The sequence below is a fragment of the Cavia porcellus genome, unplaced genomic scaffold, assembly GCF_034190915.1.
Source record: "Cavia porcellus strain 051 isolate PalLab524CR breed Dunkin Hartley unplaced genomic scaffold, mCavPor4.1 scaffold_16, whole genome shotgun sequence".
Classification (NCBI taxonomy): Eukaryota; Metazoa; Chordata; class Mammalia; order Rodentia; family Caviidae; genus Cavia; species Cavia porcellus.
Genome location: NW_026947499.1, coordinates 7,387,786 through 7,413,599, shown reverse-complemented (window position 1 = coordinate 7,413,599; position 25,814 = coordinate 7,387,786). Strand labels below are relative to the sequence as shown.

The following is a 25,814-nucleotide window of genomic DNA, read 5'->3' as shown; positions in this document are numbered from 1 at the left end:
GGACCCCTGTTTCAAAGTCCCACAGAGTGCCACCGAACTGGAAAGTTACAAAGCTTTTAAAACAGAGCACCACAAAAAGACATCCTGTTGGAAACAGTTGAGCTAGGATCTGACATTAATTTTTGGTTGACACCTGTATCCTGCTTTTTTTGTTGAGCAGGTTAATTTTTGTCTTGTGGGTGCAGCCCATTCTACTTTTCTCATGGAACTTGTACTCCTAATTTTTTATTTTCCTGGATCAAATACAGGGCACTATTTAAATGCAGGGCTCAAGATGGCATCAGTTATGCCAAACTACAACAAGAACAGCTAATATATCAAGTAATCTTTTTTTTTTTTTGTCTTTTTCATTTTTATCGGTACCAGGGATCGAACTCACGACCACCTGCTTGCAAGGCAGATGCTTATGCCGCTGAGCTAAACCCCCAGCCCCAGTCTTTTTAAATCTAAATCCTGAAGTACAACCTGTGCAAACTTGGCTTCTTCTTTTGCATAATTTCCCCCTCAGATTCATGAAACTCAAGGTGCATGGGAGATACACTGCCAGGGGCCTGTACAGTGTGTTGTTTTCCGACTGGCAAAGGAGTAACCCCGCTGGTTCCTAATTCATCTCCTCTCTTGACTAAAATAGCTCTAGCTGAAGACTACCCTAAGAGAATCCTCCACTGGTTCCCTTTCTTTTCCAGTAAGAATTCCTGCTTTACTGGCTGCCCGGATAGGGAAAACCTCACCAGGATGGATAGAGTTGAGAAGCTCAGCAGCTGGGAACAGATGTTTCATCAGCTGCTGTAGCTTTGGGATTCTTGAAGATCTCCGCAGAGGACAACCTTGTGGAATCATCTGCTGTAAATCCACTTTGATCTGAGAGACCTCAGATTTCATCTGTAAGTTTATTAAACAGTGACAAGCAGAGAAGTTCAAATCTTGCTCTGGATACATTGCAATCAAAACCTTGACCTTCATATAACGAGTCAAGGAAACTGTTGGCCTTTCCCAAGGTTGACAAAGAATGTTTTGTGACGTCAGCACCGCTTATCGGTTTCGTCATGGCTCGAGTATTTCCCTGACATATTTGAAAGATCTCTAGAACTCCGAAGCCAGGTACTGTGCTAAGCCTGCTTTGAAACATACACCTCTGATGTTATCGTCATTGTGGCAAGTTGAAAGAATCTGATACTTCTCCAGGATTTAGCTCATTGGGGTAATGCCTGCCTGCCAAGCGAGGGGTCATGGGTTTGATCCCTGGTACCACACGCACACACAAATAAAAATTAAGAAAATATTCAGCCAGAATTCTCCAGGAAAAAAAAAAAGAAAAATAAAAATCCCATACTTCGCACCATTAACTTGCGTGAGATAAGGCTGTTCCTGCAACCTTGAACACTAGAACGTTGCTTTTTCCTGTAGCGAAATCTTGTCCAATTCCATAAGCAAAAAGAGCTACAGATGGCTCATGTATCAATCGTAAAACATTCAATCCAGCTGCTCCAGCTGCTTCTCCAAGAGCCTTTCCTGCTTCTCTCCAACATCAAATGGAGCAGGAATAACCCCATCGTTTGCAGCTGAGCCGGAAACAGAATGCACTGTTTCTTTCATTTTGCTAAATTTCAGTTTGGCAACATCTTCTGGGTTAATAAAGTTGTTTCTTCTCTAGTATCTATGGTGTATTGTAATTCCCATATTTTTTTTCCCTACAATTAAACATTTACTTTCTGTGACATATTTCTGAACTCGTGGGTCATCAGAGCTTCCGCCCACGATCTGCTTGACTTTCATGACAGTACTTGAAATATTTCTTATTCTATTTGGCTTTGCTGCCCGTCTGAGCACCTCTTCATTTTCTGAGTCAGCAGCAAAAGCTGGACTAACTCTATCACCTGCATCACTGGCAATAGCACCAGCCGGGACATCCTCGCTGCCAAGGCGTCTGGGACTCTGCAGATGCCGCTGAAGCCTCAGCCAGCGCTGTGGGGCTTCAGAGACCTAGGCCTGTACTCTTGAAAATGTTTTTGTTTTTTAAAAAATTTAATCACATATTCTAAACACCAAAGACATTTTCAGCACCAAAGAGGCGGGCACCACCTTGCTAAGAGTAGTTTTCTTTTCTCTTCTCTTTTTTCTGCTTTTTAGACAGATCTTCCTGCCTCGGCTTCCTGTATCCTGGTATTACAGTTATGTATTACTTTACCCAGCAGAGAGTAATTTTTGAAGGATAATCATAAGAAAGAAAAGAGATAAGTAAAAAAATCTTTTCAGAAAAATCTGGTCTGGAGATAACAGGCAAAAAGTTTATTAGATTTGCAGGTAGCTCCAGGGGAATGAAGTGAGCCCCAATACACTTAGCAGCTCTTCTTAAGGGGAGAGGCATCTCAGCCCACAGGTATGTCCTATTCAGGTGCAAAATATGTAGCGTAGCCAGCCATGGTGGTGCAAGCCAGCACTTTGGAGGCTGAGGCAGGAGGATCACTACAAGTTCAAGGCCAGCCTGGGCTGCTGTGGGGAACCATTCAGACTGCTTTAAAGCTCAGGGGCACCTAAGGACACCTGAGGACATGACCCTGCTTGTCTAACACAGACACACAGTGGGAAACAGTTACGTAATCATGAATAGCACTGTCTAGGCCCACGCATGTGCTGGTTAAGGCACCAAGGAAGAATGTGGACATGAGATGACAACCTGAATAAGAATCACACACTATGGAGCTCAGGACTTTGCACTTGCCAGGCAGGTGCTGCGCCACTGAGCTATATCCCTGGGGCCTGTGTGTTCTTTAACTTTGGGATCTCACCTCAAAAATCTCCCTGTTCCTCCCCTCAGCAGGCTGATAGCTACCTAGTGAGTTCAAGGCCAGCCTGAAATACAAAATGAGACCCTTTTTCAAAAAACTAAAGAAATCTTTTTTTAATTGTGAATTATTATAGTGCTTTACATTCCTGTAACTATCTTAGGCACGCACTAAAATGTAGATTTATGAGATTTCATTTCTCAAGGCCCTGGGCTCCAGTGTGAGCCATGGGGCAGGCAGGGTTAAGAAACCCCAGAGGACATCAGGTCCTGACCGACCATGGGAAGCATAGTTTATCTGAGTTGGCCCCAGCCCTAACATTATGTATCTATTAGGACTAATTAGAAGCTGGAAGAAACTCCAGTTTAAACTGATTTAAGCAAAAATGAGGATTTGTTGACTTTCCTAGCAGAGAGGCCCACAGTCAGGACTGACTTGAGATGGCACTGCAAGCAGGGGTCAGATGTGCCTCACCTGTCCGCTCTTTCTTTTTTTTTTTTTAACATTTTTTTTGTCTTTTTCCTTTTTACCGGTATCAGGGATTGAACTCACGACTGCCTGCTTGCAAGGCAGGTGCTTATGCCGCTGAGCTAAATCCCCAGCCCCTTGCTCTTTCTCTTCAGCACTGATTTTGTACTCAGTCCACATGGCGACAAGATGGCTGCCAGGATCTTTATTGTGTATCCACCAAGACTCAAGTCCAGCGGAGAAAAGACAGGTTCTTTTTTAGTGCCTCATCAGAAATCTGCCGGAATTACCATGATTGGTCACTGTTACCACCACAAGACAATGTGCTGATTGGCACAGACCTCTTCTTATAGGCCCAGTTCAACCACTGCATAGAGTGTGGGGATCCATCCAAAATGGAATTGTTATCAGAGTGGGTGCCAGGAAGGCAATCAACAAATCCTCATTTCCCTCCAAGTAATCATTTAGAAAACTTCCAGTAAAAGTAAAAGTAAAAAGTGGCCCAGGTAGTATGTGGCAGGTGGCCAAAGCAAGAGGATCACAAGTTCAAGGCCAGCCTGGACAACTTACAAACATTCTGTCTCAAAATAAAAATGTTTTAAAAGGGTTGGGGATGTAGCTTAGTGGTAAAACACTTCCCAGCATGGGTCAGTTCCCAGCCCTGAAGAGAGAAAAGCAAGCAAGAAAGCAAGAAAAGAAGGAAGGAAGGAAGGAAGGAAAGAAGGAAGGAAGGAAGGGAAAATGCCTGACACTCAGGACCAATCGAGCTCCAAGAGAAACCCTTGATTTCTTGAGAACCTCCATGACATTATCGTATGACATCATATATTGTAAGAGGTCACTTCTTCTTTTCTTTGAAATAGGACTCACTTCCAGGCTGCCTTTGATCTCACTTGGCCTCAAACTCACGGTGCTCCCCCTGCCTCAGTCTCTTGAGTTTACAGGTATTCGCCACCACACGCTGCTAGGAAGTCGTTTCTAATCAACATTTCATTCTCATCAACATGCGATTTTTCTGAAAATGAATGTCAAAACCCTGCCTCCTCTGTGCTTCCACTGCGCGACCCGTCTTGCAGTATGACTTCCCCGTTTTGCTTTGGTCAGGTCTGGTCTTTGTCTCTTACCTTTAGGTGCACTTAGGCCTTAGGTGGGCATCCAAGGCCTTAATTTGTTACTCTTTAACGGCGTGACCTGTGTTTTCTTCTGAGGAGCCCGAGACTTACAACCTTTCTGTGCTAAATTAACAGGGACCTTCATTTGGGCTGACAGAAGGCGGATGGGTAACTGAAAACAGAGCAAAGCCTGATTTCACTTTGTGTCCCTCTCCTTTATTACCCCAGCGTCGCATAGAGACATTTAAGGAGTCTGTTTTCTTTTTTGCTTTTCTTTTTTTTTTTTTTTTTGTACAGGGGATCAAACTCAGGACCATATTTGCCAGGCTGAAGGCTGGCACTTTGCCACTAAGCTAAATCCCTGGCCCCCTAAGAGGAGTCTGTCTAAAAATCTGCTGCATAAGGTCGATGAGCCCTAGATTTCTACAGCCCTTCAAGACAGAGGACATCAAGATGAGAGGTTGACAGCAATGATCAAGTCCCAGGAGGCAGTCAGTCTGCTGCAGTCACCTTGGATTCCAGCAGAGACTCCACTAAACTGAGACCGCTCCTACCAGAAGCAGCCACTTCATGGAGAAAAAATTGCCCCCCAAAGAAGTAAATACTTCTCTAGAGCCACTCTGCAGAACGAGAGCTGACATGATGACTAACCTGCCCTAGCGCACCCCAGCAGCACCCCCTCCTCTACCAAGGGGCTAGTCTGATCCTCCCCAGCTGAGGTCTCACAGTGCTGCCCGGAACACGGGCCATCATGTGTTCATCTGTGATTGTGCGTGAAAGTGGGTTCGTGAACAATATAGGAATCCAAGCAGCCAAGCTGATAAATTTGGGATTTAATTAGCTGAGCTCAGCAACCACTAGTATAGAGATCCCTGTTTCAGAGTCCCACCGAGTGGCCCTGAACTGGAAAGTTACAAAGCTTTTAAAACAGAATTACAAAAAGACATCCTGTTGGAAACAATTGAGCTAGACTCTTACATCAATTTTTGGTTGACACCTGTATCCTGTTGTTGAGCAGGTTAATTTTTGTCTTGTTGGTGCAGCTCGTTCTGCTTTTCTCATGGGACTTGTACTCTAGGTAACTTTTTATTTTCCTAGTTAAATGTAGGGCTCAAGATGGTGTCAGTTATGCCAAGCTACAACAATGAGCACACAAACTTCTGTTCCGAGTTGCCCTTTGTGGCTCCAATGAGGCTGCTGTGCCTCCTGCCTTATATTCATGATCCAGTCAGAAACAAGAGAGGAGACAAGGCTTTTTAATGTGGTCTTGCCTTTTTATTTGAGAAGCATTAAATTATAAAAATATGACCATCAGTTGTGCTGACGTGTCAAAGATTTTATTTCATTCCATATTCAGTAAGAGAATCCAGAGAGATCTTAAAACCAGTGAAAGGAGAATTAAAATATACATACACACACAGGTAGGAAATTATACTTACATATGTATATACACAGGCAACCAGAAATGCAAAATGAATTTGCAAAGACAAGAAAAAACAAGTTGCTATTAGCAGCTCTTTCAAAGGAAAACTATTTGCATCTTTATGGGGAACAGCCATTTGCACGACTATGGGTATTCTACAAAATTGGAAAATAGTGCAAAGATTGAGAAGTAAAAATGCTAATAAAGGAAATGCTGGACAAAATGCTCAGTATTCTTCTTGTGGCTTTCAAAATCTTTCAGGGTGTCCTAGCAAAAGAGGCTCCCTCCGCGGGACCTGTACTTCCCCCACTTGAATCTTGACACGTAGCTGCATTTGTCGCAAGGGTGGCTGGGAAATGCAGACTCTAGCTGGACACACAGCCTAAGTGAGGTGAGCTTCTGTTGATAAGGGCCTCTGCCCGGCTGGGGAACCCTCGTGTGTCATTTAGGGTGCTGGCTTTTTTAACCGTCTTCAGCACAAGACGCTGCAGTGGAATCAGCTGCTGTTTTTGAAACCTCAGTACCAATCCCTCTTCTGCCAACAGCCCTCAGTTTTCTTTTTTTATGAATCTTTTCACCACTTTGCAAATCCAGCGCCAATGACAGACCCTTGACTTACCATGATTGGTGATTGATAGGGGCGGGATGGACAGTAACTCGAGTCGGGCCAATCAGATTCAACTTCGAAACTCATTGGAACAAAAACTGTGACTTACCAAACAATAATATTTATGTTTAAATGATACAGAATCAATTTTCTGACAATGCTTGGTGCCCAAATGGATTCCCATACCCTCTGTAATAGTCCACCGTCTCTCAAAGGGTCTGTGGCTTTCTAGTTATAAATCACAGAATGTTCCTTGGTTTAATTATTAGTTAATTAACACATCATCTCTCCTGAGAGCTGAAAGGCTGTGGGGCACGACAGAAAGTGGATTTCAGTGCCAGCATGCAAGGCACAGGACACACCCAGAAAACCAAATTGCACTATAAAGAGCAAAAGAAAATTAAATGCAGGGAACAGATCACAGGGCACGATGGAACTGTTGAAAAGCTGAGACAGTTGGTGAGAGATTGGCGGCAAGAGCCCTCGCTGATCCCAAGCTAAAGACTAGACCTGGGGCGGGCGCAGCAAAACAGAGGAGAACCAGTTCAAGGCGTGCGGGTAAGCGGGTAACACCGGGCCGCTCCCCATCGCTGAACCCGGCGAGGGCCGGAACTGGGAAACCAGGGGCAGCAGTTACAGCGACAGCGCCCCCTTCTGGCCAAAGGGCAGAAAGGGGCGAGGAAGAAGGGGAGGCTTCCGTCCATCAGGCGGAGCCGGTCACCAGTTTCTATTTTCTCCCATCTGAGATGCAGTGAGTTGTTCCATGCATTGTTATTTCCTCACTGCTAAGAAAGATGCTCCTGATTACACTGACAGTGCCAGGGCTCCGTTGAAAAGCATCGCGATATAAAAAATGTTGAAATGTTGCAAGGGAGGAGAGGGGAGATGTTGACCCGTGAGTTCCGGGGATATAGTTCAGTGGCACAGCACTTGCTTGGCAAGCGTGAGGTCCTGAGTTCAATTCCTGGTACCAAAAACAAAACAAAACAAATTTCCTAGGCTGGGATAGAACTCTCTTCCTGCCTCAACCTCCCAGAATGCTGGAACTATAGGTGTTCACCGTCTGGTCCAGCTATTTCCTTGTTTCACGGATATAGTGTAGAATTCAGTCTTTGATAGAGAGACTCCTTCCTTTATTTAAGAAAACTGCCAGGTGGAGGCCAGACCAAATAAGTTCTGGTAGAAAAGACTGCCAGTGTGGGGATGATGGTGCATGCCGTGATCTCATTTAATTGGGAAACAGGCAAGAGGATCCCTAATTTGAGGGCAGCCGGGGCAACTTTCAGACTCTGTTTTAAAAAGTGTAAGTGGGGGCTGGGGGTTTAGCTCAGCAGGCACAAGTGCCTGCCTGGCAAGCGCAAGGTCATGAGTTCAGTCCCCAGTACCAAAAATAAAAGTGTACGTGGGATGTAGCTTCGTGTTACAGTGTCTCTTGGTTCAGTCACAGGGGAATGAACTTGGCGGTGAAGGAGAGGAATTAGGTCATTAGGTCGTGTGAACGGAGGATAAAGCAAAATCGATCAGAATAAAGTCCCCATCTACAGATCACTGTTTCGGCTTATCATCCCCCAACCTCTCTTCATAGTGTTATAGTTCCCGTTTCACCTGGGCGATTCTGTTTACGTGGATGAAGGGATTTTCCCAAAATAAAAGAGCTCGACGGAAAACTAAGATACATCAAGTAGGCTTTAACCTTTGGGGTAAAGGCCTGAGAGGGGATGGGTTAATTCCAATTTAGATCACATATAAAGATAGGTAAAAAAAAAAAAAGTGATGAAAATAATTGTAAGCGTAGGTTACTGGGCGATGAAGAAATGTAAACAGGACGCTTTTAATGCCTCGAAGTTAGGATATGCTACAGAGATGAGACCACCTTATCCAGCAGCAATCTCTCCGCTGGGCCGTCACTTATCCTGTAAAAATTAGTCAAGATCCAGGATGTACCCCAGACACTGGGCCAACTCTTCCCGGGATTATTAACTGCAAGTCATTTCTGACTCAGGAGCGCGTAGCTCTACGTGCAGCCCGCGTCCCCTTGCGCAGGCGCACATCTGGAGCGATGCACTGTCCCCGACAGGTAGCAAGCACCGCCTACTGGCCGGCCGCCGCTGGCCGGTTTGGTTCCGCCCCCAAACGGAGAGCGCATGCTCTCTAGTTTCGTTCCGCTCTCGCATTCCAGTTTCTCGCGACATTCACCTTGTAACGGCCGGAATCTCGCGATAAATGTTTATAGGCTCGCGAGAGCACGCCGGGTAGACGGGTTTTGGGGCGGCCTTAGCCGGCGTAGAGGAGTTGCATGTGTCGCTTCAGCTGGCGGGAGCGGCGGGAGTGGAGGCGGCCGGGGCTGTGCGACCGCCCGGGTAAAGACTCCCTGCGCCCCTTCCGGTTCTGAGAGGCTTGGGGCGTGAGGGAAGTTGAGATGCCGCCTGGAGGAAAGGGGCCGGGCGTCTCCACCCCCGCCCACATGGGCCCCCTCGGATGTCCCAGGGTTGCGCCTTCCCTTCAGCGTTGCTCGTCCTTATCGCCTCAGCTCTGCTCACACTTGTCACCTCAGCCCTCTTACGTTCCGCTGCTACCTAGCTTTTCTGCCCCCATTTCCCTCCTCTTCTGGCCCCGGCCACCCCGCCCCCTCCCGTCTCTTTCCCCTTCTCCGTCCTCCTTCGTCGGTGTCCCGCACCCTACATTCTGGGCACCTCGCGTCCGACCCCCCTCTGTGCCTAGGCTCTTCCGCCTTCGCTTCTCTCATCTGTTTGGAGCCTTCCTCTCGCTGCACCTTGCATCCTCCCAGGTCACCCTCAGACATTTTGCTCCGTTTCCATCGAAGTCACCCACCCTGTCCATTTCGCCCCATTTGTTTTTTCTCAGCTCCCCCCTTTATCCATCACTACTTGCGTCCATGTAAACTTATGGATCAGATAGATGTGCCGGGAATTGCTCTCATTTCATGATCTAATTCAGCTTGTCTTCCTCACTTCACAGAGAACTGAAGCACTTTTGGGGTGGGAGGCCATGTAGTGAAAGAAGTCCTACTCCATCCAGTGCTGCTCCCTTGGGGTCTTGGGTCAGAATAATGGAAGTGTCATTTCCCTCGCTTCCAGGTTTATGAAATGGCTGCTGACATTTCTGAATCCAGTGTGGCTGATTTCAAAGGGGATCCAAAGAACAGTGCCAAGTTAGATGCCGATTACCCACTTCGAGTCCTTTATTGTGGAGGCAAGTGTTGGAAGGCAAAAGATGGCTTTTACTGTGTTTTGATGCCTTGTGTTGATAGTTTTACATTTGGTCTTATTACGTGTTTTGTTTTATTTTCACTCATTTTACCTTTGTCATGTGGTAAGCCCTTAATTAAGAAGGGAGCTTGCTGAGGAGGAAGCAGAGGTTAAGATCTTCCCAATCTTTATGGTTTGTGTCTTGTTAATTGGCCTGGAGGAGCTTATAGTCTACTTGAACTAGAGACATGCATAGAGGTTATTTAAGCTGGATGTTATAGGCTGTTCTGGCTCCTTGGAAGATGATGAGTCCTGAGGGATAGGAGAGAATGGAGGAGGAAGTGAGAAATGGTATCCTATAGGGAGAGAAGTTTTGGAGAAAAAGTTGGTGGATGTCTGTGGAGAATTAAGGGACCAGGAATAGCAAACTGGATTAAGGAGTGGAGACAAGGTTGAAGTGAGAAATAGGACAGCAGAACATGGTGGTGCATGCCTATAATCCCAGCGTTTGGGAGGCTGAAGCAGGAGGATTGCTGTGAGTTCAAAGCCAGCCTAGACAACAAAGTGAGTTCAATGGCAGCCTGAACTGCACAGTGAAACCCCATCTCAAAAAGACAAAAAAAAAAAAAATGACACATTCAACTCGGTATAGCTTAGGAGCACAGCATCTGCCTGCCAAGCACAAGGTCCTGAGTTTGATTCCTAGGCCACCCCCCCCCCCAAGAAAAAGTAGCAAAACATCCTTGGAAAAAAATTTTTTCCCTTTTTTGAGATAGGGTCTCGCTATGTAGTTCACGCTGGCCTCAGACTTTTGCTGGGATTATATGCATGTGCCACCATGCCTGGTGATGAAGAGTCTTTTGGTTTGAGAAATAACGTGTATGTTGGACTTAATAAATAGTTTTCCACTATGATTATTTTTTTCTCATTTTCAGTAGGAAAATTTCAATTCAAGGATCTATTTTATTTGTTTTTCAAAACTTTCAGAAAAGTTTGGAGACAAAAGACAGTAAAAGGGGAAGTAAAATTTTTTTCATAAAAATGTTTGAGCACCTACTTACCGTGTGCTGGGTGTGTTTTAGGTATTGAGGACTGAAGAGAGAATAAATAAAAAGGGACTAGCCTGGGATATAGTCAGTGTGAGGCTTTGGATTCAATCCTCATAACTGGGGAGGGGATATTAGTGACTCATTGTTTATTGACTATCCTTGATAATGAAATAAAATTAGTGTGCAGTACCCTAAATGTTAAGTTTATTGTTGTTAGTATTATTGTTATTATTCCACTGGGAATGCAACCCAGAGGCACTCTCATACTGAGCTGTAGTCCCAACATTTTTTTTTTTATTGTGGTGCTGGGGATCAAACCCAGGGCCTTGTGCATGCAAGACGAGCTGTATCACTGAGCCACATCCAAGCCGTCCCAGCCCTTTTTTATTTATTTTTTATTTTAATACAGGATCTCCACTAAGTTACCCAGGCAAGACTTAACTTGCCATCTTCCTGTCTCAGCCTCCTGGCTGGGTTCAATCTTATGAAATTTGTGTTCCTCCCCCCATCTTTTTTGTCTTTTTTAAACTGGGGATGAACTCATGGTCTTAGCACTAAGCTAATTTCCACCCCCCAGCCCCCACTTTTATTTTCAGACAGGACTTGTTAAATTGCCCAGGCCAGCCTCAAACTTGTGATCCTCCTGCCTCAGCCTTTTAGAGTGCTGGGATTACAGATGTGCACCATTTTGCTTCATTTATTTTATATCATAATCAGTTACATTCTTTGCCTTTGGAGTTATTGGCCAGTATTTGCTTTGTGATTCTAGCAGGTATATGGCCCTTAGCAAGTTACTTGACTTCTCTAAGGCACAAAGGTCTGTTGCTAATATATATGGGATGAGAAAGAAGATGACATGTTAATTCAGATGATTGATGTAAAGTACCTGGGCTACCTAACACAAGAATACTGTCTTCTAAATGCTGCTATTATTATACCTATTATTATTGTATGCTAGTTCATTATGATTTTCATCTTGTTTGTCAGATGTAGTGTAGAACTATTCTGACTAGACTTGGTGGGGTGCACTTAATCCTAGCACTGAGGAGGCTGAGGCAGGAGGATTACTATAAGTGCAAAGGCAGCCTGGGCTAGATAGTGCATTCAGGGCCAACTTAAACTGTATAATAAGACCCTGCCTCAAAAAAAAAAAAAAATATTCTGGAGCTGGGGATGTAACTCAGTGGTAGCGTACTTGCCTGGTATGTGAAAGGCTCTAGGTTTGATCCCTAGCACCACAAAAATAAAACAGTTGTTCTTTGTGTCTGTCCTGTTTCATCAAATCTAAGTTTGGGGGTTTTTTTTGTACCTGGGATTGAACTCACGATCACACACTTGCAAGGCAGATGCTTATGCCACTGAGCTAAATTTCTGGCCCCTAAGATTGTATTTTATAAAGTGCACTATGTGAGAGATTCCCCTAAGAAAAAAAAGATAACATTACATTGACTTTGCGTAATTATAAACATAGCTCTATAAAAAATATAAAAATAATTAAGAGTTGATAAAATACAAGTTGTGAAAACCATGCTACTGAGTTGCTTATGTCACTTCTCAGATGGCTTTTGTAGAGGCACTACGTTTGTTTGGTTTTTTGGTCTGTTTTGAAACAGGGTCTGGCTATGCAGTTGAAGCTGGGTTTGAGCTCACTTTGTAACTTAGGCTAGTCTTGAATGTGCAGTGATCCTCCTGCCTCAGCCTCCTGAAAGCTGGGATTACAAGCACGTACCTCCATACCCAGCTGACGCTAGATACTGAACCCAGAGCTTGCACACTGACCTACATCTGCAGTCTTTTTATTTTTTATTTTGAGACAAAGTGGCCCAGGCTGTGATCCTCCTGACTCAGGTGACTTATAAGAACTACACTAAATACTCAGTTTACCCCACAAATAATTTGTTGAAGAGAAATCCCTGACCTTTGTGGGAAGGGGGAATTCTTTCCATTTCCCTGTCTCCTTTGTGTTGCTGTGTAGGCAGCAGGGTGAGGAAAGATGAGCTTCTTCTGGAGGACCTTAAGGTCTAGGTGTGTGAGAAGTGCCAGGCAGTGGTTAATACTGAGCAAAGTGCTACTGACCATGTGAATTAGGTGTGCCTGGATCTTTCTTTAGAGGGATGAGGGTTTGTAGCAGCCTTAGGTGAACAGTATGGGGGCATAATTTCATATGCTATCTATAGGGAGAGGAAGACATGATGGGACAGAAGGCTGATTTGGAGTAAAGAAACACTGATGGGCAGGGTGGGGTCAGGTCCAGGGAAATATATGAGGTCTTCAGGGTTCAGACTGTGTTGAAGTCTCTGAGTTTACTTCTCTTGTATTATTGGAGATTGAAGCTGGGCTGTGTGTATGCTAGACAGTTTTCTACTACTGAATTACATACCCGGCCTTTATCTGAGTTTAAATTTGGCTGGTTTTTTTTTTTTTTTTTTTGACTTTTATTGACTGTAATCTTGGCCAATTCCTTCATAAAATGGAAATAGCAGCAGAATCTATTTCAGAGCTCTGTTGAGAAGGATAAATAATACATTGCGCAGGGTTTGGTGTCACACACAATACTTAGGAGGCTAAGGCAGGAGGACCATGAAGTTGAGGCCAGACTGTCTCAAAAAGAAAGAGCCAGTCTTGGTGGCGCATGCCTGTAATCCCAGCACTCAGAAGGCTAAGCAAGAGGATTGCTGTGAGCCCAAGGCCAGCCTGAACTGCACAGCAACACCCTGTCTCAAAAACAAAAACGCCTCCCCTTCCATTTGAAAAAATGAAGTCGGATATGCTGGTGTACACTCATGTGATCTATTCTGGGAGGCTGAGGAAGGAGGGTTGGAGGATTACAAATTTCACCTGCATTGAACCTATCCTGGACAATTTAGTGATTTAATGAGACCCTGCCTCAAAATAGAAAAGGGGAAGCCAGGCATAGTGACACACACCTGTAATCCCAGTACTCAGGAGGCTGAGGTGAGAGATTGCTGTGAGTTGGAGGTCAGCCTGCACTACAGAGCGAGACCCTGTTGCAAAAAATCAAAAATGATAGCACATCCTTCTATACTCAGGAGGGTGAGGCAGGATGATCACCAAGAGTTCAAGGCCAGTCTGGACTACATGGTGAGACCTTGATCCCACCTCCCCCCAACAAAGAAATCCAAAACATAAAGGGTTAGGACTGTAGCTCATTGTGAATGTTCTGGATTCTATCCTTATTGCCACAAAAAGAGAGGAAACATGTTTGGCACATGGTAAGTTCTCAGTGTTACCTATTATTATTGTTTTTTATTTTTTGTCTTTCTCTTTTTTTATCGGTACCAGGGATCGAACTCACGACTGCCTGCTTGCAAGGCAGGCGCTTATGCTGCTGAGCTAAATCCCCAGCCCCATCTATTATTATTTCTAAACGATCAGTTAGGAGTTGCAATGGTTGTCATCATCTGTAGTGAACTGTTAGTTCCATGGACAGGAAAGTGAAAAAGGCGCCAGAGGAGGTTAATGTGCTGTATTGTGAGGAGTGAGAACCGATAAGGAGTGAGGCCAGTTGCAGAAACGTAGACCGGAGGTGGGCCAGGGCCTTCTCTCTCAGTGGGAGCTGGGCAGAGGGCAGAGGGCCCCTCCAGAGAGCTGGACTGCTTAGCAGTGAAAGGAGAGAGCTCTGCAGTCCATTCTGTGTTTTCAAACAGCGCAGGAAAGCAGGAGGGGCACTGGAAGAGGCGAGGCTCGCTGTGTGGAGGTGAGGAGTGGGCTTGTTTCCCAGTCCAGTGAGCTGGAGTGGTGGGCTGCAGTTCTCCAGGCGGGCAAGTCTAAACTGTCAGAACAGCAGCCCAGGCCAGGACTTAAAGATCTGCTGCTGTCAGCCACAGAGTGACGTTCGGAGGTGGAAACGATGGGAGCTTTTCTAAGAAAGGAGCTAGAGGAGCCTGCAGATCCTTGGGGTGTACTTGGAGTGAGGCAAGCTGGGCAGATGTCACCGCGTAGAGAAGCTTCTCTTTCTTTCTTTCTTTTTTTTTTTTTTTTTGAGACAGGGCCTCGCTGTACAGTTTAGGCTGGCCTTGGCCTCACTTTGTAGTCTGGGTTGGTCTTGAACTTGAAACAATCCGCCTGCCTCACCCTCTCAAGTGCTGGGACTACAGGCCTGCATCACCACATCCTGCTGGAGAAGCTTTATCTTAATTGTTGTCAAATTAGGAGAAGGTTGATCTTGGTTTTTCTGCAGTGATAAAGCATGCTTGATGCAGCAGAAATTAGTACGTTTATTTATTTATCACACTGGGAATTAAATCCAGTTCCTTGCACTGAGCTACATCCACAGCCCTTTTTAGTTTTTGTTTCAAGACAAGGTCTTGCAAAGTTCCCAGGCTAAACTGGAACTTGTGATTTTTCTGCTTCAGCCTCCCAGAGTGCTCGGAGTACAGGCATGTCCCACCACATCTGGCTGTATTCTTGTGTGACAGTTATCTGTGAAACAGCATTTTTAATTGGAAAGCCCATGTGAGTCAAGGAAAAGACCCTTTTTCCTGTGACTTCCACTGCTCCATAAAGTAGCACTATAGAGTAGAAGCTATTGAAAGATTTATTTCTGCCTAATCAACACTGTTCATAGCAGCATAACACAAGGCTTCTGTCGGACGTAAACATTATTATGTCTCATTGAATAAAGTAGTAGCGGACATGAGTTTAGACGCTACATTACCATTTTATAAACATGGTAGGCTTTGATAGCCAGATTGTTAAGAAAGCAGGGTTCCTATCATAGTGAATCAACAGTTCAAGACTAAAAACACTCACTGAGTAGCTCTACTGTGTAAGGTCCTGGCTAAGTTCTGAGGAGGATTGGGTGTTGTCGGGGCCCTGCCTTTTATCTATCTGCACATAATTTACATGTGCTAAACAGAGGTATGGGCTGAAAGGAACCTGCAGGGGAGGCTGGTAGCAAATAGAGGCAAGTAGGAAAGAGCCTATAATCCCAGCACCTGAGAGGCTGAGGCTGGAAGGTCTGCTTCTTCAAGTCTGGACTACATAGTGAGTTCAAGGCCATCCTGAAGTAAGACCCTGTCTCAAAACAAACAAAAAGAAAAAACCATAGCCAGAGTAGCAGTGCAGAAAGGAGAGCTTTCATCCTGTTACAGGGAATCAGGAAGACCTCATGGAAGCTGTCACAGGTGAATGGGGACTTGAAGGGAAGTTAGCATTCAGGCCAGCACAGAGGGGCAAAGGGCGGATGTGCCAGGCAGAGGAATAAAGCAAGACAGGCAGAAACGTAGTGGGTAGATAGAGGGGTTGCAGCATTGCAGCTGTGTTGTGATGTGAGATTCATGAAGGGGAGAGGCAGGAATTTGTGAGGCAGTGCGGTTTGGGGCCAGATTTTAGGAGACTTCACTCACAGATAATGAGTTGCAAAAAGTTTCTGTCCAGAAAAGTGACATGAAGACTTGAGCAAGGTTGGCTGTCATAAGACTAAACCTTAATGAAAGTTTAAATAAGTGACATAACCAGGTAAGGTAGTGCATGTCTGTAGTCCATCTATTCTAGGCTTAGGCAAGACAGCTTGAGCCCGGGAGCTTAGGGCCAGCCTGAGTAACACAGCAAGATCTTGAATCTTTAAAACAAACAAAAGGAGTAGCATAAATTAGGAAGAGAAAGTCAAGGAAAGCGATGATGATGGAGAAGCCAGCAAATGACAAGTTAATTGGCGTGAGAACAATAGGGAAAGAAGGAATACTCCTGTTAACGCTGTGGATGTGACTTCTGCCAGCCATTTAGTGTGCTTGATATGCATGGAGAAGACAGAAGGAAAGACAAATAAAAAAATAGAAATGACGACAGAGGCACATCCACTATCCCTTCACTGTCCCATCCTTTCCCCTTTCAGAAAGACTGGGGTGTGGATTACAAGAGACTGATCTCAGCTTTCAGCTAGAGTCTAAATCGACCTCAACTCTGGAGGCTGAGGTAGGAGGATTGCTGGGAGTTCGAGGCCAGCGTGGACACATAGAGTTCAAAGCCAGCCTGGACTACACAGCAAGCCTCTGTCTCAAAAAAAAAAAAAAAAAAAAAGGTGACTATAGCAGCTTAAACTCATTTAGAAACACACTCTAAGATCGTGCCTGTGCAGAGCATGTGTTCCACATACAGGAGTAAGCAAGACCTAATTATCTTCTAGAAGCCTATAGCTTGACAAACATTTTAACAGGTGGTCGATGTTAGTCAACCGTGGTGGTGCATGCCTGTAATCCCAGCACTTGGGAGGCTGAGCTAGGTGAACTGCTGCTGGTTTAAGGCTGTCTAAGAGTTCAAGGCCAGGAACTATGTAGTAAGACTTGTCTCAAAAAAATAAAAAACAGATCAGAAAATCAAGGTAGTATCAGCTCAGGTAACGATATGCCTTTTACCTCAAAAAACCCCCTAGAAATAGCATTTGAAAGGCGGTAGAAAAAAACTAGAGGAAATGTAGAAGTGAAACATTCTATCAGATGTAATAACAAACTTGAGATGTGTTTAAATATTTAACATTTTAAATCATTTTTTTCTCCATTTCCCCAGTCTGTTCATTACCAACAGAGGTAAGTGCTTTTAAACATTTTTCTCTTTTAATGTCTGCATTTGGAATCACTCTTGATTTTAGAGCTAACCTGAGAGCTTTATTTTTGTTTGTTTATTTTTCACTTATGTCATTTGATAGTAGAATTTCACTTTTTTTAAAGAACGGTAACCGAACAACTGAGCTACATCCCCAGCTCTATTTTGAGACAGGGTCTTGCTGAGTTGCTAAAATTGGGCTCGAACTTGCATCCTTCTTCCCTCCAGAATGCTAGAATTAACTATGATTTAGAACATTTTTATGGCCTCTGATGAAGCTGGGGTTACATGCAATGTGTCTTTATGTGCCTGGCTTCATTTTGTTTCGTTTTGTTGTTGAGTTGAGTTGAGGATTGAGGTGCCTGTGTGTTGTGCTGGGCTTGAACTCCTGGGCTCAAACCTGTCTCCTGCCTCAGCCTCCTGAAATGCTGGAACCACAGCTAGATGCCACTGTGCCAGCAAAGACACGTATAGCACTTGCCCTTGGTATATATTTTCAATTTTTGCATGAACTCATGAATAGTCAGTTGATAAATATGAGTAACTTTAAAGCCAGTACTTATACATCTGAGCAGAGTGGGGAAAAGGTAATGTAGATGATATGTAAACTTTCTACAATAAGGAGGTACGTAATCCTTTTTGATTTCTAGTTTTTTGGGGGTATTTTCTGCTTGAATAGAGTTTTCCTGAGGTTGAGTAATCAGGTGGAGGTAGTTCTAATCTTTATATAGTGAGTGTAGGGAATGATTTTTAATTGAAATGTATTGTTTGAAAATGTTTTGTTTCAATTTGTTATTTTTCTTTTCTTCTTGCAGTACTGTGAATACATGCCTGATGTTACTAAATGTAGACAATGGTTAGAGAAGAATTTTCCAAATGAATTTGCAAAACTTACTGTAGGTATGAACCTTTTTTTCTTTTATTAAGCTTGTATATCTGAAAAAAGGGCACATGTATCATGATTTTAAAGATATGAAAGTCTTCTTTTAGTATGATACAGAATTTCATTAATCTCTTATTAATTTTAAAACTCAAAAGGTCTCAGACAGGATAGACCTAAGTATCCAGTTTGCTATGAAAAACAGTAAAGATTTAGGGGCAAATGTATGTTTATGTTTATTGTGAGCAGACTGTAAGCTGTATACTGTTTAGGGCTTTGAGGATAAAGCAAGAAGCAGAAGATCTACTCCGTAGGAATTATATTCTAAAAGGGGAAACCAATCAGTTGTGTTAAAGGTATATAGATAATGATAAACTGAAGCCTGGCACATGCCTGTAATCCCAGCACTCAGTAGGCTGAAGCAGGAGGATCGCAGTGAGTTTGAGGCCAACCTGAACTGCATAGAGAGACCCTGTCTCAAAAAGCAAAAAAAAGCTGAAAGGAGGAAGGTAAGAATTGTCAGGAGGAGACGTGAAATGTTACTTGCTGACCTGGTATGATTTTGTTAAAAAGATAGCATTTGATTGAAGGCCTTTGGGAATGAAGGTATGAGTCACATGGCTGTCTAGGCAGAAGATATAGCTAGAATCAAGGCCCTGAGAGTGTTCCAGAAATAACAGTTGGTTGCTGGGAGTATTGTTCAATGGCGAAGCAGTTCCCTACCCTGCAAGGGGCCTGCCTCAATCTCCAGCACAATGAAGAAAGGAAAAAGAAAGAGGCATTGGGGGGGGGGGGGCCTTGCTGCAGGCAGCCAGGGAAGAAGAGTTGGATGTGCAGTCACAGAGTTTGAGTGTCAGCACTCACAGAGTGAGACCACAGTGGGGTGTGAGCGGAAGAGCTGTAGCATTATCACCTTGGCTGCTGGCTTAAGAATAGACTCAGATGGGACTGGGGGTTTCGCTCAGCAGCATAAGCGCCCACTTGGCAAGCCAAGATCACGAGTTCAATCTCCAGTACCGAAGAAAAAGAAAAGACTCGGGCCAGGGATATAGCTCAGTGGCACGGCACCTGCCCGCCAAGCATGAGGTCCTGAGTTCAAGTCCTGGTACCAAAAAAAAAAAAAAAAAAAAAAAAGACTCAGATGGGACACGGGCAGGAAGCTCTTGTTGGGCCAAAGTGGTGGCAGTGGATGGAGGTGGTCGGAAGTAGGCCGATGCCGAATGTATTTTGAAGGTGGAACTGATAGGATTTCCTGAGGTTGTAAGGTCTAAAGAAAAGGGGGCCCTGGGGCTTTAGTCTAAGCACTGAGAAGAATGGAGCTGCTGTTGGCAGGAGCAGGGCAGGCTGTGGAGGACAGATATCACAAGAGTGCTGAGGCTGATGAATTCTCTTGAAAGATTGCTAAGTGGGAGCAGTGTCAGGAAAGGGAGAGCCTGGGCTTTCACAGGCCGACCACAGAGCTTCCATGCTGCCCTGCTGCCCAGGTCTCGGCATGTTTTGTGATGAACGAGCCCGTATGCCTGATGAGGCTCTATGGGCTGGCGATTGTGTAGTACCTTCTGAGACTGAATGAGATCTTAGAGTCTGAAAATGTGGTCATTCTCTGCTGCTGGCCTTGGGGCTGGCCCACCAAGGCCATGGTGTGTCTAGGGGGAGGTGTGAGGAAGAGGAGCCCTTCTCACATCGGAATTGCTGTGACAGGATGAGTTAGCAGCTCCTGCAGGGCCTGAGTGCCTTGTGCGCCTTCCTGTGGCTAAGGAAACCCTAATTCACCCTTATCAAAGACCACTTTCTACTCCTGTCATTTTCTCTGTCAGCCAGCTTGGTGTCATTCTATCATTAATACTTGAAATCATTCATAGAGAAAAGGACCCTTCTGGCTCAGTTCTGGAGGGTTCAGTCTGTGATCAGTGGCCCTGTTGCTTTGGTCCTCTGGTGAGGAAGCTCATCACACTGGCAGTGTCCAGTGGGGCAGAACCGCACAGCATAGTGCCAGGAGATGAGGAGGAGCAGGCCTGGGTCCTGCTCCCTCTGGGGAGGGCCCCTCTTAACATTTCCACCCTCTCCCACCAGCATCACCCTGGAACTAAGACTTTAACACATGACCCTTTGGGGTACATATGTGGAGACCTTAGGACTCCGCCAGGATGACCTTAGAATTAATTTTGGAAAGAAATGTGGCGGCAGTGTAATTATTTTGTCTCAGAAATGTCGTTCTCAGTTGATAAAATGCCTTACTTGGTTCTGAGGTTGTTCAACAGTAATTGTTTAACATATGAAATGCTGCTCATGCTCTTCAATTTCATCTTTTTATCTAGAAAATTCACCCAAACAAGAAGCCGGAATTAGTGAAGGTCAAGGATCAGTAGGGGAAGAAGAAGAGAAGAAAAAACAAAAGAGAGGTAAGACTTAAATCTCTGTATTGATTTATACAAACATGCTTTCTCTCTGATAAATGAAATTAAGAAGGTTCCCAAAGTTTAAAAAATGTTATTATTGTAATTCCACATATGTATCATTATAAAATTATCTTCTCAGGATCGTGATTGGATGTGGTATGATTTGCCCTTTATTAGTAAACCAGCTCCAAGAAAGCATTCTAATGTGCCCTCTGTACAGGTAAAATGCAATCAGCCATCTAGAATTCTGGGTATTCTGTTTTATCATTACTTCCAAAAGCTTAAAACCTTTGGGTTACAGCTGTTGCTTATCTTTGTGTCTTCTAAAACTTAATTCCTCGGGCAGGGGATTTAGCTCAGCAGCATAAGCGCCTGCCTTGTAAGCATGCCGTCATGAGTTCAATCCCTGGTATCAATAAAAAAAAAAAATTAATTCCTCATACTCTGGGTGTTATCTTCACCTGTGTCCCTGTAACTACAGTTAGCTTATGAAGATTTTCAGGATTTTGTGTCTTATTTTGGGAGGATTACAGGCGTGCACCACCTGTCCTGTTTAGATTTTGCATGTTGACTCTCCCGGGAGCCCAGGTCTGTGTGTTTAATCCTTCCTGCCCCTCTCAGCCAGATGTCTTCCCTAAGCCCAGACTCACCACTCCCGTTCTCATCTCACTCAGCTGTCCTGACCTGACTTGGACTCCATGCAGCTACCCTAATGCAAACCCCCAGTGGTTTGTAACCCCTTAAGTCAGGGGAGCACTTGGCTCACTCCTCTGCTGACCTGTGCTCCTCCTGGGTTTTTGTGGCGGCTCTCCCTTCGTAGATCTTCCGTCTGTCATTCCTCTTGGTCTTCTGCGTAAACTTCTCTTTCTTCTGTCACTTAAAAGTGGGTGCTTCCCAGTCTTCACCCTCACGTCTTCTTAACTTCTTGCTCTCCTTCCCTTCAGCCAGACCCTTCTTTGTTCTAAAAGACTCACTTGATGATTGTGTCCTACCCTTGCCTTCTGTACACACCACGTGTGACCCAAATCCGTGCCCGGCTTGTGTGTACAAATTGAAGGATGCATGGTCCCACAGGCACAAACAGCGCTTCTGAAACCAGATTTACTGAGTCCCAAGTTGACTTTCATGTTCCCATTTTGGTGTGAATTATCCTGGCATCTGAACTTAAGCGCCATTGGAGGCTCCACTTTGCCCACTTGAGTCAGTTCTACGTCCTTTTTCTTCCTTCCTATCTGTATCCTGTGCCTGGTAGCCACTACTGTTGCTATGAATGGGTTTGTATTCTGATGAGTTCTGCCTGCGCTAATGCAGGGCCTCGGTGGCCTTTGTGCTGGCCCTGTTCTTCGTGGATCTGACCTCTTCTCTCTAGACAGGGTGATCTTAATAAACCTCATCCCTGCAGTCTTCCAGTGGCTTCTCCCCTCACAATATCAAATCTGATACAGAGCGTTGAGTCCTCATAGACTGCTGTGTAGTCTTCTGCTCTTCTGGCTTCATTTGCTACTCATCCATAAGCACCCTTAAATGAAGACAAATATAGTTTCCAGAAAGAATGGTTTTTTTTTTCAGTCTCTGTACTTGTTTCATTTCCCTACAATATCCTTTTTATTTTTCCCTTTGTGGCACTGGGGAATTGAACCCAGGTGTTCTCACTGAGCTATATCCCTATATCCCCAGCCTTTTCTTTTCCTTTTTTTTTTTTTTTGGTACCGGGGATCGAACTTGCGACCTCATGCCTGCCAGGCAGATGCTTATGCCACTGAGCTAAATCCCTGGCCCTCCCCAGGCTTTTCTTTTGAGAGTCTTTTTGAAAGTCTTACTAAGTTACCCAGGCAAGACAAGATCCTCCTGCCTCAGCCTCACAGAATGCTGGAATGAAACCTCTTCTGTCCTCTGGAAGCTTATCAAGTCATTCCTCTGTAAAGCTGCGAAGTGCTTTGTTCCTGCAGGTTGTTGTAGTTAAGCAAGTTTTCCTTTTTTTGGGGAGAAGGCACGTGATTCACTAGACTGGGAGTGTCTAGAAAGTAGGACTGTGTTCTGTGCCTCTGTGTGTCCTCAGACCTTAGTGCGGGGTTGGGCAGTTTTAAGGCTTAGTATACCATAATGATAAAAACAAAGCAATTAATGTAAAGTATTTCTTAATAAACAAAGGTGGAAGGGGTCAAATAAAACAGAAAAAGAAGACTGTTCCACAAAAGGTCACCATAGCCAAAATTCCCAGAGCGAAGAAGAAATACGTGACAAGAGTATGTGGCCTTGCAACTTTTGGTGAGTCAGGCTTCTGTTTGTCTTGCACTGCTGGAAGTTAAGTATATGTCACATGTGTGAGCTGCGTTCTCACTTGCTTTTTTGTCTTAACTGGTGTTAGGAAGGCCTGCTTTTACTAAGAATATACAAAATGAAGTTTACATTATGTAGCCCACCCTCAGTCTCCTGAATTTGGGGCTGACAGGTTTGTACCACAGTGTCTTGCGTGGCTGTATTTTGTCCAGGATGGGGAGGGCTGGATGGACTTCCTGTTGAAGTATGCCAGTGCTGCACTCTGTCTTCTCTAGGCATGGGGTGGGGGTTTGCAAGCTGGCCTGTCAAGTTCCACATGGGATAACAGTAGGAATGGGGGCTGTGGGCGGTAGACACCTGTTCGGAGCCCGAAGTTCCTGGCCACTGTGAGTGAATGGTTTTGCTGTGCGAAAGATGTGAAAGATTTTAAAACCAGGACCTGCAGCCAGGTGCGGTGCCTCACACCTGTAATCCCAGCACTCAGGGAGGCTGAGGCAAGAAGATCCTTGTGAGTTTGAGACCAGCCTGGGCTACAAAGTGAGCTCAAGGCCACCCTGAACTGCATAGAGAGACCCTGTCTCAAAAAAAAACAAAAAAACAGGGTTTGGGCTGAGGGTGGAGATTAATGCTGGAGGGCTTCCTGGTACTCATCAGGCCTTGAGCTCAGTCCCCAGGAAACTGCAAAACAGTACAAGAAATCCAGGTCTGTCCATGTGACAACACAGGCTAGAAAACATCAGCGGGCTGCATTGTCAGTATGCAGACTTGTTTCTCTGCTATGCGTTTCTTTGGTAAAAGGGGCTTGAACAAAAGGACCACGTTCCTGCTTGGCAGTGTGTGGAGAGTGCCTGGACTTAACGCTTCCTTACGCCTCTGAAAAGTAGAGTGCGAGTGCTGCTGTTTTTGTATGTTGAGCTTTTATTTTACGTTGAAAATGTATGTGGAATTAAGAGCTCTGTCTGTGGTAGTTTTAATTATTTTGAAAGGAATATGAAATCTACTACCAGCGTCTGTTTCATGAATTTAAAATGCAAGGTAAATTTCAAAATAGAAAAATACCTTCGCGGGGCTGGGGGTTTAGCTCAGCGGCATAAGCACCTGCCTTGAAAGCAGGCAGTCGTGAGTTCAATCCCCGGTACCGATACAAAGGAAAAAGACAAAAGAAAAGAAAAAGAGGGGCTGGGGATTTAGCTCAGCGGCATAAGCGCCTGCCTTGCAAGCAGGCAGTCGCGAGTTCGATCCCTGGTACCGATAAAAAAAGAAAAAGACAAAAAAAAAATTAAAAAAAAAAAAAAAAAAGAAAAGAAAAAGAAAAATACCTTTGCACAATTCTAATTGTAGTCTAACCTTTTCTTTTTAAAAATCACCACCACCACGATCAGAAATCGATCTTAAAGAAGCACAAAGATTTTTTGCTCAAAAATTCTCCTGTGGTGCCTCAGTAACGGGGGAGGATGAAATCATCATTCAGGGGGACTTCACAGATGACATCGTTGAGGTCATTCAGGAAAAGTGGCCAGAGGTGACGCGCGGGGCGCATGCACATGGAGCAAGGGTTGTGGTTGGTTGGTTGGTTGGTTGGTTGGTTGGTTTGAATGCCAGCACTCATGATATATAATTGTGTTTGCAGGTGGATGATGACAGCATTGAAGATCTTGGAGAAGTAAAGAAGTGATTATGAAAACTTGTATTTAATGACCTGAACTGAAAGTTGTAAGGCCAATGAGAGAGGCTTTTTAAAAATATATATATTTATCCTGCAGTGAGACTGCAGCCTGCCCTCGTCCTTGGCGTTTTCACTGTTCTGCACAAGGCTGCTTGGTTTTTGTTTTTTGTTTTTATTGCCACAGTGTAATAAACAGGGAAGACTGTCATGCTTATGCATGAGTTAGAATTCAGTAAAATAAACATTTCTGGTCATTTGGTACTTTCTACTTTTTTAAAAAAATTATTTTGGCAAATCACTGCAGGCTTCTTTATTTTGCTGTGCCGGGGATCACACCTGGAGCCCTGTGTGTGCTGGGCAGGTGTCATGCCAGTGACATGTCTCCGCCCCAACACTGCGGGCTGCCTGGCAAGCTATTCTGCTGGATTCTTGCTCCCCAACAGCAGAGCGTTTTTACGAGAATTTTAACTTGGCTTCTTTGCCAGTCAAGTGTCCATTGTCTTGGTGTGACATTGTAAGGTGGGTTAGGCTCACAGATTGTGGTGGAATTTGTTTCATTGTTAACCATAAGTCTGCTGTTACCTAATAACTGCTGTTGGCAGTAGCCCAGGCTGCTCTGAGATGAGGGGTTAAAATAAATAATGCACTGTCAGACCCAGTAAGCTACTCTCTGACTCTATCATGAAGTAATAGTAAGTCTTGCAGAAAATTTATAGATGGGGGTGTTCGTCAAAATGTTACATCAAAAATTGCAAATGGGGGCTGGAGGTTTAGCTCAGCGGCATAAGCGCCTGCCTTGGCAGTCGTGAGTTCGATCTCCGGTACCAATAAAAAGGAAAAAGACAAAAAAAAAAAAATTGCAAATGGTGTGAATGAACGAAGGAAAGATGGTTAGAAAAATGGTTGTACATGATGCATCAGAATATTACGCATATATTTAAAGATTATATTTTCCAAGAATACTTAGAAACATTGTGTCTTAGTTACTTGTCTCATTGCTGAGACAAAATACCCAGCACCTAAAGTTCCAGGAGTAGAGGATTAGTAGGCTCACAATGTCTAGAAGTTCAGTCCATGTCGGCCAGCTCCAAGGCAGTTGGTGTGGCAGAGGGGCATCTCGGAGGAGAAACAGTCCATGGCAGGCCAGAGGCACCAAGTGCCCTTAGCAGCCTTTTTTCTGCCCCTCTTATGTCCTGTCTAGGCCGTTATACTTAGGGTGGGTACCAAACCAATCAGTGCAGATTTAGTAAGCACTCACCCTGAAGTCCAGCCTCACACACTAGATCCAGCCAACTCTGAAAAAGCCCCACCTATGACCGGATAAGGCTTTGGAGGGACATCTGGACAGAGTCCATAACATTGTTTGGTAAT

The 25,814-nt window shown here is 44.6% G+C and overlaps 1 protein-coding gene and 1 pseudogene across 2 annotated transcripts; one reads left to right on the top strand and one right to left on the bottom strand.

Moving 5' to 3' along the window:
* Positions 1–1,342: 1,342 nt before the first annotated feature.
* On the bottom strand, positions 1,343–8,542 carry LOC100712704 (heat shock 70 kDa protein 14-like; annotated as a pseudogene).
* Positions 8,543–8,602: 60 nt separating this feature from the next.
* On the top strand, positions 8,603–25,105 carry Denr (density regulated re-initiation and release factor). Of its 2 annotated transcripts, XM_003462913.5 has the most exons (8): positions 8,603–8,756; positions 9,495–9,609; positions 17,183–17,202; positions 18,034–18,118; positions 20,417–20,500; positions 22,649–22,765; positions 24,160–24,299; positions 24,408–25,105. In XM_003462913.5, exons 2-8 carry the CDS (start codon positions 9,504–9,506, stop codon positions 24,450–24,452), a joined length of 597 nt encoding a protein of 198 aa, XP_003462961.1. In that variant the 5' UTR covers positions 8,603–8,756; positions 9,495–9,503; the 3' UTR covers positions 24,453–25,105. The 2 variants fall into 2 exon arrangements, with proteins under 2 accessions (XP_003462961.1, XP_063081622.1); XM_063225552.1 differs by lacking the exon at positions 17,183–17,202 and having other exon boundaries at positions 8,621–8,756.
* Positions 25,106–25,814: the final 709 nt, after the last annotated feature.